The sequence below is a fragment of the Crocodylus porosus genome, unplaced genomic scaffold (genome assembly GCF_001723895.1).
Source record: "Crocodylus porosus isolate Cpor-Errol unplaced genomic scaffold, CroPor_comp1, whole genome shotgun sequence".
Taxonomy (NCBI): Eukaryota; Metazoa; Chordata; order Crocodylia; family Crocodylidae; genus Crocodylus; species Crocodylus porosus.
Genome location: NW_017728886.1, coordinates 108,328,471 through 108,340,395, shown reverse-complemented (window position 1 = coordinate 108,340,395; position 11,925 = coordinate 108,328,471). Strand labels below are relative to the sequence as shown.

The window sequence follows — 11,925 nt, the reverse complement described above, 5'->3', positions numbered from 1 at the left end:
CCCTGCGGCTCCCGGGGGAGAAGGGCCTGGCAGTAGCAGTCTATCTCCTGCTCACAGTCCCTGATGGCACGCAGTCTCTGGACTGTGGCCTGAAGCTCCTCCAGCTGGCGCGCCAGAGACCCCAGGAGGGAGCAGACCCTGCAAGAAAGATGGAAAACAGAACTGATGCAATCACGCAGCCCTGCTTGACGCCAGTTCAAATGGCAAAGGGCTCCATAGCAAAGCCACTGCAAAGGATGGAGGCAGTCATCTGGTCACGAAGGAGTCTTGATAAATTTTCCCGGGCAGCCAAACTTTGATAAGATCTTCCATAAAGCCTCACAGTTATCAGGGTTGAAGACTTTGGTCAAATGGATAAAGGCCATATGTAGTTCCTACTGTTGTTCTTGGCATTTTTCCTGGATCTGCCAGACCACAAAAATCATGTCATGGTGCCTCTCAATGGTCTGAAGCCACATTGAGACTCGGGAAGAATTTCTTCTGTAAGGAGTAGTTGGCTCATCAGAATTTGAGCGAGGATGGAGAAGACAGCGAAACCGCGATAGTTTTCAAAGACAGACTTATCTCCTTTTTTAAAAATGGTGACAAAATTGGTATTCCTTAGGTCAGCAGAAATTTCCTCAGTGTTCCAGATATTGAAAAAGTGTGGAGCTTGTTGGTCATAGTTTCCCCACCAACTTTGAAGACCTCAGTTGGTATGCCATCAGGGCCAGATGCTTTGTTGTTTTCATCTGTCTTAACACCTGGTAGATTGGCAAGTGCTTCCCTTACTGGATGCTGCAGGATGGATTTGATGATTTCAGTCACCGCTGATTCTTGGTTCAGGAGCTTTTGGTAGTGCTCCTTCTAGCACTTTTTGATGGACTAATCCTTGAGGAGAGTACTGCCACCTTCAGACCTGAGTAGTGACAGATCTGAATGTAGAACAGCTACTGTGACCTGAGAACTCTCATAATACAACATCAATATTGCTGCTCTCAGTGAGGCCAGGCATGCAGATGAAGGCCATCTGATGGAGGAGGGGGTGGCTATATATCCTTCTGGAAAGAGAAACATGTGAATGACAGGCAAGTACACAGCACTGGTTTCACCAGTAAGAACTGGACTGGCAGCCAAAGAACTGAATTCCCTGTTGGCATTAATGAGCGCCTCATAATTCTCCACCTTCAACTGACAAACAATTTGTTTACTACCATTACTAGTGCATACGCCAAAACACTCGATACTGGGGAAGAACAAAGAACAGGTTTTTGCTGACCTTGATGAAATCCTGACTCATCTAGAAAGAGGATAAGATCTTCCTCCTTGGAGATTTCAATGCAAGTGGATGTAGCATGTGGAGGGGCACCATTAGGAAGGAAGGAGTGGGCAAGGCCAATTCCAATGGCATCCTCTTACTCAGTAAATGTGCAGACCATGACCTCGTTACTACTATCTTCAGATGACATTACAGGTACAAAACAACATGGCAACACCTCCGCTCAGAACAACGGCACTTTCTCAACTACATCATCGTAAGAGTGCAAGATCTAAAAGCCATTCATATGACCTGTGTTTGAGAGGAGCCGATAATTGCTGGACCAATCGTCACTTAGTGACATCAATCATGTTCATTAGGGTTCACTGCTCAGGTCATCCAATAGGTTTCATATATTCTGGCATGCAAAGGACATTTTTGTGTTTTGACTGCAATTTGAGCGATTTCCCTGAAAGCAGCTATCCAGTTGGGTAAGATAAAGTAGGAAAGCCTATGTTTCGGGCACCTTTTCTAAACCCCAGGCAGGATGAGCAATGGGAATCTAAGAAAGGACTGCTCTGTCACAATCACAGCTGCCTTATCACTCTGCTGTTCCACTCCAAGGGTGAAGGGCCCAACACGTGACTGCTGCCTGAATATGGACTTGTGACTAGAGACTCCTGGCAATTACTTCATCTGTCCCCATCACCACTCGTCCATCACCACAGGACTTTGTAGATGTTATGGGTATTCGTGACTGGTTATTGTGGTAGATGTTGGATGCAGTGGGAGAAGCGTGTGCGTGGCTTTTTTTACATAAGGAGGTCATTACACATCGGAAACCACACAGATCTTGGCAGAGGAGAAACCTGTGTCCAGTGGCAAGGGGGTTCAGGATGACTGGGGTTACTCTTCCACTGCAGCTTTCATTCACCTTCACAGCTGTTAAGAAGTATGCTTTCTTTATCAACCTGCTCCACCATTGATGTCTATGTTATCCTGTGTTGGACTGCTCTTTATCTGATACCTCACACCTTTGACCATACCGCCGTGGGTGACCTTACCAGGAGTACACAACTCCCAATGGTGTTGCTCTTAGGGTCATCGGTGGCAATCCATGGAGAGGGTATCTTGTCTACATATTTCACAGATCAATTTTCCCCTAGTTCAAGTGCAATTTTCATGATTCAAATGATGTGACGGCATCAGCTTATGGTGCGGCTCTGTGATAAGCAGCCATTAAGGCTGCCATGTCATCTGGCAGCATAGAATCAAAAAGTTGCCTATGGTTCCTTTCAATCTAATACCGTGTTCATGGCAGGAATCTCCCTACCTAAACCAACCTATACAAGTGTTTGCTTCACATATTCATGGAGTTATACAAACAACCCTGTTGCACATCTACTAAGCACACTGCCCCAAAACACTAAGAACACCCTAACCCAGTGGTTAGCAACCCAGTTCGGATGAGAGGTAGGCACTATGACCCAGCTACTGCCACCACTGCTTCTTCCTGCCCTGGCACGGAAGAAACATCCTTCACTGAACCCTATCAAAAACCCATATGCCTAGGCGAGATCCAATCTGTAGCCAGTAGGTTGTTGACCCCTGCCCTAATCTGCTATAGGTAAAGCAGAGAAACAGAGACATTCTCAATTTCTTGCTGCTGCAAGGACAGGAAGTGGTTGATAAAATATACTTGTGAGATCCAAAGAAGACAACCATGGCCCCTGCTACAAAGGAAAGCAACAACCCTCACAGTCCATACCATTCTGGCAGTGAGGTAAAATTCCTTCCTGATCCTAAATGTGGCAATGGGTTTGACCCTCAGCAGAGATGCAAGACCCTCTAAATCAGGAACCTTTGGATTTTGTTGGCCTCAGCTGCAGCATCAGCATAACCCAGTCAAAAGCTAAAGCCTTGGCTGCAGCTGATATCTAATGCTTCTGAGGGAGATGGGAAAAAAAGAAAACAAACCCCTGATACCTGTAAAAACCAGGAAGGGAAAAATTCCTTTCCAGCCCCATGTGTCAACCAGCAAAGTCCAGAAGCATGGGCAGAAAACAAACAAACACCCTCCACTCTGCTCAACAACCTGGAGACTGCTAACACAATTATACTCATCTTGTACCCTAACTGGAGAGCCAGAATTCCCCTTTCTGTCAACCTATATTCTCCATAAACTTATCCCAGCTCCTTTAATCTTTTTTTCAAAATTAAGTCTGTTGCAGAGCACTGTTTCATTCTCCAGCTGCTGAGCATGGTCCTCTCCAGTCTCTACCTGCAGAGCTTTTTTTTTCTTTAGTTACTTAATTTTTTATATTTTTTTCTCCTAAAACCACTTAGGACAGCTGCCACTTGTGGATGCAAAATACTGCACATATAATGCAAGATTAGGTCTTCCAACCAAAGGGATCTGCAATGCCTTTTTATCCTAACACAAACAGAACCAATTGATACTAACATACTGTACGTTCCCATTTATACTAGGTTTATAACTGGCAAGAGGGGTACAAGAATTCAGTTACACTAGAAAAGAAATTCCACTATTTATCTTTGTTTGTCACAAAGAAGTGCTTGAATTATTACAGGAGATATAAAAACAAATTCACTCCGTCGGAATGCTTCATTACCAATTACTTCTCTTGTGTGCAAATGTTTGGGTAAACCCCATACTTAAAAGAATGCCCATACTGTATTTTCTCATCTCAAGTAATCTGACATGAGTTATAGCTTCTTAAAAATCTGTCAGACAGGTGAAGCATGCTTCTTGTACATTAGTGGCATTCAGCCCTGTGTGTAGAGTAGGAAGAGAAAGCTTTTTATGTTACTAATAAAATGAAAGTTATCACCATATGCTGAAATGTCCAAATTCTCACTAAAATCCCTTTAATCTCTCTTCATCTGCGTAGCACAGACACCCAGACATGAAGGCCTTGAAATGAGAGGTGGGGGAGCAGAAATCCAGAGCATGTCACCCATTCCACTGCAAGTCCACTGAAGCTCCATCATATGGCTAAATGTTTTAAACACATCCATTTTGGCCTGGAAAGATCCCTGTGCATCTAGACTTGTGCTACTGTGCACACTCAGAAACAATCTAGTACAGCCATGCAGATGTCTACTTCCACCTTAACTTTGTTGTGATCCAGTTCCAACTGGGAGGCACTAAATTCTACACAAGTCCCTCCTTTCTTCAGATGGAAGAGAAAGAAAACGCACACCAACCAGCCATTTGACACTGGTGTCAGTAAAACATGCCAGTTCAGGCAGATGACTCATCTGAGAAAGCTGGAACCCAACATGACCAAAGCACACAAGGTTGCCCGTAACTCTTGTCTACTGCTGAAACAGGAGTTATAGAACAGGAGAGCGATATATCTTCCCTGGCAAAACATGATCTCCCTTTAGAGATGCACAAGGTGATACATCTGCCCATTGACAGATTGGAAATACTACTAATCTCTGAATAGAAGCAGCCCCTGAAGACCCACAAGGCTGTCCATTGAGAGAAGAAGAGAGCTGCAAACCAAATCTGGGTAAAATTAATTGCAATTCTGAGGCAAGCTGTACTTTTTGGGTTGTGGCAGCAAAGATTTAAACATCTTAAAGGTGGGCAAGGATCCAGACATGAGATTCTACAGCACAGTTGTTCTGCAATGTGGGGAACTCATTGACTTGGGAAAGCATGGGGAGTCCTGACAATTTCCAAATGTGTTGTGTTAAACTAGTATTTAAATTTTTAAAAATTCCTCGTTAAGCTATGCTTCTCAAATAAAAGATTATTGTTGGCTTGGCAGCACAAATCTTTTTGAAATTATAGCTTTACTTACTTTATATGTGAATGCCTTCCATGGTAAATGTGCAACTGATTTCATCTGGAGGAAAAGAAACACGTAAAAAATTGTCACAAAAGTGGGAAAAAAGCAGATCCAGAAAAATAAAAACATCCTATTATTATAAGCAAGATTTATACTTACCTTATAATTTACAAATAGCTGGGGCAACATAAACAGGAATCCAAAAGCGTATACCCCTGGAGATAAAATGTTAAAGCATTTTAAGGTAAATGCCTCAGAGCAAGTATTTCATGTAAACTGAAACACTTTCAGACTGAGAGGTTCCCTCCCCACATCATATCAACAAGACTCCTTAACAAAGAGGAGATGCAAAGGCAGAAGATGCTTATATAATTATCTTCATAGCATTATCAGAATAATCTAGATTCCTTTATAAACTTACTATTCTAGGGCTCACTGATCCCCTATGGGACTACTATCGTTTCTGGGTCCACAAACAAAATCACTCTTTTCCCATACTGTACTGTTCTAAGAAATGAGAAGCCCAAATACTATTTTCACATTTGTAAAATTAAACCTGAGCCAATCTTAAAACATAGGAACATAAAACTAGACTTCTAAGCCCAGTCCTAGATAGATAAATAAGCTGCCCAATTAAAAAAAATATTTAGCACCAACATCTCCCACTGATGTCAGAATAAATGTAGGCCTTTAGTTAGAAAAGCTTCAATTTTAAATAAGGCAGACACTTACCATTGACAAAGCTGTTAATCAACCAGGAATACCAGCTATAAATAAGAGAGAATACAATCATTGTCTCTTTTCTTCTAACCAATACACAGCACTAAACTAGTAACACCTCTCCTTTTATGTTATCTTCTTGATAACACATTAATATGAAAGGTGAAGCCAAGTACTCCAAAAAACTTACTGAACTATTGGGCTACTTTTTAAAAGAGGGTAGATGCTCCTTATTCACCTCTTCAAAATTTAATGAAGTTTTAGAAAGGTTTTACACTTTTTAGAAACTGTTTTACTGTGATGTAATGCATCACAAGTAGCTAGCTAAGTGGAAGGAGCTTTATCAATCATTTTAATAAATAATTCTAATATTATAAAAGCCTAAGTCTGTCTGTAACGCTTTATTCATGCTCTGATTGGCTGACAAACAGTCAATCAGAGTTCGAATAAGCGTTCGAACAGGAGCTGCCAGTGTGGTGGAGCACTGCCATGATGGTGGGGACACAGGGGACAGAGCTGGGGCGCAAGGCCAACCCCCACCCCACCTCCCGCCCTGCTTCCTGGAGGCAGGGGCAATGGAGTGGATAGAACGGAGGGGAAAGGCCATGGCTCTGGCCTTAGCCTGCTCCACATTCCCTTTCTGTCATTGCCGCCTGCAGGGCCAGACACCAGACGATGCAGCGGCGGTGGTGGGAGGAGCAGGCCTGACATGAGTTGGCAGAATAGCAAGCACACCATGGCGGTGGTGGTGCGGGAAGTGGGGGAGTGGGCCCAGGCCCAATGTGGTGGGGAGGAGGACCGAGCCCAAGCCAGGGGAGAAGGTGGTATGCCACAGCAGTGGCAGGGAGCAGCAGGCCCAGTCCAACACGACAGCGGTCGGGAGAGGGGAGGGAAGGGGAGTAATAAGCCTCCCCCACACCCTTGGGCCCAGGCCCACTCCTCCACTTCCCCCCTCCTCCCCCCAGCTGGCTCCAAGCCTGCTCCTCCGGTTCCACGGCTGCCACTGGGTCGGCCCGGCCCTGCTGCTCCCCCCGCCATGGTGGGCCAGCTTCTCCCCACCCTCTGGCCCAGTCCTCCCCTGCATTGAGCTCTGGCTCACTCCTCCCCTCCCCTTCCCCTGCGGCGGCGGCGAGGGGGGGAGTGGACCCAGATGGTGGGGCATGGGGGTCCATCCACACATGCTCCTCTTCTGCCCCCCCCCCAATTATTCCTGATGGGCAAGTGGTTAGTATTTCATAATTTTGTAAGAATAATGCATTTCAATTACCTCTACTAAAAACATTATTGTGCACTGAAAATTATCCAATGGACTATACACAAAGAATGAGAAACTTATTCATGGAAAGAAAGAAGAGACAGTTTATGTGGCACTATAGGGATCATTATCACGTTGCAGATTATACCAAATCAAATTTGCTAATGAAGCTAGAGACAATACAGTACCTTTACAAGTAAAGGTATTAGAAACATAGGTAATGAGTGAGATTAAACTGGGGAAAGCATATGTTAATAAAAGAGATGAACAGAGTACAGATATCTACAGCACTGGTGCTACAGCAGTAGACAACAATACATGAGTTTGCAATGTAGCAGCAGTAAAAAGGTGAATGTGAAATGTGTTTCTGGAAGAAAAAAAATCTATGCTAGTGTGATAATCAGATATCAAGTGAGCAAAAATGTATCCATTGTGCAATTTCAACTTCAGCAATTTTAGCAAGCTATATTTCATTGAAATTTGCATTATGTGGAATAAACAGGGTACACATTAGATACATTAAATCCTGCCTCACAGTAGAGATATAAAAGGTTAAACAGTAACTAAATTTATACTGTTTAATGTTTACCATTTACCTCCTGCCCACTGTTGGGGGAGCAGCTCCGACAGGTGCTTCCTGGGAGGTGGCACAGATCCAAGCTGCAGCATCACAGGGCTGCTGTAACTAGTGGTTACCTGGGGGAGTGGCACCAGACAAAGTTGTGCGGTGGAACTGGCAGGGCTCAAATAGGAATGAGCGCAGCAGCAGGACAGACACTGGGTGTCACAACGGTGGGCTGCACAGAGCCAGGTACCCCTCTCTACCATAGGACCCACAGGAGCTCCCACCTGCCAGGGCAGGCATGCTGCACCATGCCCAGGTGATGCCTTCAGTCCGTGGGCACCCAGAACCCTGGCTGGCACCTTTCTCCTACCTGCCCACCCCTCTGGGGCCCAGCAACTGCCACTCAGCAGTGACCTGTGGCTAGCTCCATGCTCCTCCTGCTCGGCTGAGGGCTTATCCTAGTGCTGAGGCTCCTAGCAGAGGGTGCTCAGCTCACAGGTGGATGCCTCAGGTACGATCTTGTGTGGCATGTCCATCTGCACCACATCCCCAGGCTGGGACAGCTGCCACAGGTCCTTGCTGAGTAGCAGCTGCTGCAGCCCAGAGGCAGGGGGACAAGAGGGAGGGGTTGCCTGGGGCTCTGGATGCCCGCAGGCTGAAGGCACTGCTTAGGTGTAGTGTGACAGCATACCTGTCCCAATAGGCAGATAGGCAGAAGCCCTTGTGGGTGCTATGGGGCTGGGGGGTATGCTTAGCTCTGTGCAGCCTGCCCCTGCAGCACTTACTGGCAGCCCCACCATAGTGCTTACTCCTATTTAAGCCCTGCTGGATTAGTCACGCAACTTTGCCTAGGTCTACTCCCCCAAGTAACTGTTAGTTACCTACCTGCTGCAGCAGCCCTGTGATACTGCAGTCTGGATCTGTGCCACCTCTTGGGCAGCTGCTGCTGGAGTTGCTCCCCCAAAAGCAGGCCACAACAACCTGGGGACCCTGCCAGAACCTGATGCCCTGTGCTGCTGCTGGCTCCTCTCCCTGCCTGCTCCCACACACTCATGATGCAGACCCTGGTGTGGCCACAGGATTCAGTCCTGGCTGGTGATGGAACTCACCACAATCCCACCCTTGGCCCTGGCTCCTTACACCATCCTGCCTTGTTGCTGTAGGACCATTCATTTAACCAATGTAATTAGAGGAGGTTAAACGCATAATTTTTTAAATGACATTTCCATCCCTGGATCAGAGACAGATCTCAAAAGGCAGGTGTTAAAGGGAAGCCATCAACAAGGGGGGCTATTTCTGTAGGAGCCATCCAAGAACTGTTGCTTGTCTGATCGATGCTACTGAATATTTTTTATCAGTGCACCAGGCTAGGAAGTCTTTCCCAGCAAAGACTGGAGATGACAAAAACTGTTGAGGTAGTAAACAAGTTACTGGTACAGATTGATCTGAATGGTGTTTTCATACAGGCAGATGCTAAGTTATGTATCTAGGAACAAAAATGCAAGCCTGGACACTACTTTGGAAAGTGACTTAGGAGTCTTCACAGATAATCACTTCAACACATCACGGCTAACAGAAATAATGGGATCCTTGGCTAAATGAGAACCATGTTATCAAAGTAGGGAAGTGGTTGTGTCCTTGAACAAACCATCAGTGAGACTGATCAGAATGCAAGTGGTCCAGTTCATGTGTCCACACTTCAGAAGGAATGTGGGAATACTGAATAGAGTACAAAGGAAGGCCACAAACAATCCAGAGGCTGGAAAGAAAACTTCGTGGAGATCAATCTAATCAATATCTGAATGAAAAGCCTGAAAGGCAGCTGGATGAGTACATATAGGTAACTGTCCAAGGAAAGGTAGAATAGTAGATTTTTCAACCTTACTCAGAAAGGCGTAACAAGGCTCAAGTGGTTGGAAGTTTAAATTAAATAAGATGCAATCTTCTAGTCATAAGGGAAATTATACAATGGAATATAGCAAAGCTTTGGTTTTCCCGCTGTCTGGAACCTTTAGAAAAAAATATCTAATTTTATCTCAAGAGTTATTCTTTAATCCAGCTTCAGAGAGATATACTTTATGTTCACCTTCCTCTATAGGGCAGGTTATATTTCACCTGCTCAGGTTACCTGGGTAGCTCAACCTAATCAGTTTTCTGTTGTTGCAGGTGCCACAGGCTTTGATGACATTCTGCCTCTTGCACCATTCAGCTAGATTAGATAATTTCAGCCTGCATTGGAATAAAGTCTTTAGGATTAACAGAGTACTATGTTGAGGAAACAATGGCCTGTGACAAATGGGAGATCAGACTAGTAACTCTACTGGGATCCCTCCTGCTCTTACACTCTATGAAACAAGTAGTAGTATCCAATCAGGACATATACAACTGAACAAAAATAACTGGGCAATTATATTCTGCATCCCACTCTCTCTTACAAGTTTACATACAGAAAGATAAAATACTTTTAGAAAATTAATGTATAATACCCTACCTTTTATATTTGACATTCAACAGTGAATAAACTGCACCACCAATACACAGTGGATACAATAAATAGGACAAGTATTTCATAGCCTAAGGGGGAAAAGAAAAGTTATTTTCAGCAAGTGCATCAGCTCTTCATGGAGTTAGGTAATAGGTTTTCTTTTTGCGCACAAAAGTTAAATATTTGAATTTCTTGTATTCCGAAGATCTACATCTCAGTCAATTTACACTTTTGAGTCTGTGCCCCAAGTGCAAAACAGGGCAGAAAGGCTACAGTTTAAGTATAAGTTTAGATTGCTAGGCACACAGTCTGCTTGTTTCAGAAGCAGAAAGTGAAAATTCTTATCAATGCAACTGGCAAAACATTTGGAAAAGCAGGGTATGAATTTCACAGACTTCAGAATCTATGAGGAATATGGGAGAGGGGTTAGCTCCCAAGATATACATCTTTATACAAGAATTATTTGTAGTCCTGCTTTTCAGAGGTCACTAGATTCATACTTTTAGCAATGTAATATAGGCAGGAATTCTAAATCTGCTTATAAAGGGTGCCTACAGACTTTCAGGGGTCACACTCTTACTCATGGCACCATGAATTACAGCACCCTGCACCAACCCAACTGACAGTTCACCTGGCTTGAGCCTGCCTGCACTGGCCCTGGCCAGCACGGGTAGTGGCATTCCAGCAGCCTCCCATAAGGCTGCCAAAATGCCCCTCTCCCCACATCCCAGCTCCAGCTGCAGCAGAGCCAAGTCAGCAGCTATGTACTACCCCTTTCAAGAGGCTCAGGCTGGGGTGTGAGCGGGGGGTGGGAATCTCCCTTCACCCACCCATAGTAGGAGCCTCTTGACAGCAGCAGCACACAACTGTCAGCTGGGCTTTGCCACAGCCAGAAGTGGAGTGGAGAGGAAGCCCACTCACAGGACACCCCAGCTATGTCAGCTGGGATACTGGGGGGAGTCAGGCCAGGTCCACAAGGCGAGGGACCTCTGTTCCAGCTGGCCCTTTCTCCCTCTCTCCTCCCCACAGCTCCGGCCATGGCAAAGTTTAGCCAGCAGCTGCGTGCTGCTGCTGTCAAAAGGTGCGGGCAGAAGTTGGGGGCAGGAAGCCCCCTTGCCTTGCACGCTCCCCTCCCCGCTGGCAGCTACTCCACCTGAGGTACTGGGGGGAGCGGGGCCAGGCCCATAAGGTAGGGGTCAGGGGCTGCCTTCCCCCATACCCTTCTGGGGCTCTTGATGCTGGGCTTTGCCATGGCTGGAGCTGGGTGGGAAAGAGGGGAAAGAAATCCCAGAGTAACAGACAAACCACATTTTTAATGATAAGTCAACATAACTGGAGGACTTTGTCTTACCTGGGTATCATATTCTTCTGTTTTCTTTTCAGATTCACTGTATTTACCAAACTGTAACAATTTTTAAAGAAAGAAAAGATGCAATTTGTTTATACAAAACTGGGGAGAAATACAGAACTGTACTTACTAGAAGAAAATAATAACATCAAAGTTAAATGAAAAATGTCCTGTCTACTTATGCACTAAAACAAGGGAGATGACACCTATTTAAACAAGGGAAATAAAACCTATTTGGACAAAACAGATGCAATACAAAGCCCTATTTCATGGGGAAGGAGTCTCCTTTTAGATTTGTTTTCAGTTAAGGCCTATGTACCTCCAATGCCCAATAACCATTTTGGACAAGAACATGTCAGTTACTGGCTAAATAACCAACCTCAGCTAAGGTATGAGTCCACAAATATCACAGACCCTTGCTATAATCTTGACCACAAGATGAACATGAGCCTGCAATGTGATGCTGTGGCTAGTAAAGCAACCAAAACGCTGGC

At 45.0% G+C, this 11,925-nt stretch overlaps 1 protein-coding gene across 1 annotated transcript in view; it reads right to left on the bottom strand.

Moving 5' to 3' along the window:
• The window catches only part of CLPTM1L (CLPTM1 like), a 51,149-nt gene that overhangs the window by 3,404 nt on the left and 35,820 nt on the right, over positions 1-11,925 (bottom strand). The window contains exons 11-15 of the mRNA XM_019540331.1: positions 11,435-11,485; positions 10,090-10,172; positions 5,791-5,825; positions 5,218-5,273; positions 5,071-5,115 (exon numbers count right to left, since the gene is read on the bottom strand). Of these exons, the coding sequence (XP_019395876.1) occupies positions 5,071-5,115; positions 5,218-5,273; positions 5,791-5,825; positions 10,090-10,172; positions 11,435-11,485 (270 nt within the window). The remainder of the gene's footprint in view (positions 1-5,070; positions 5,116-5,217; positions 5,274-5,790; positions 5,826-10,089; positions 10,173-11,434; positions 11,486-11,925) is intronic.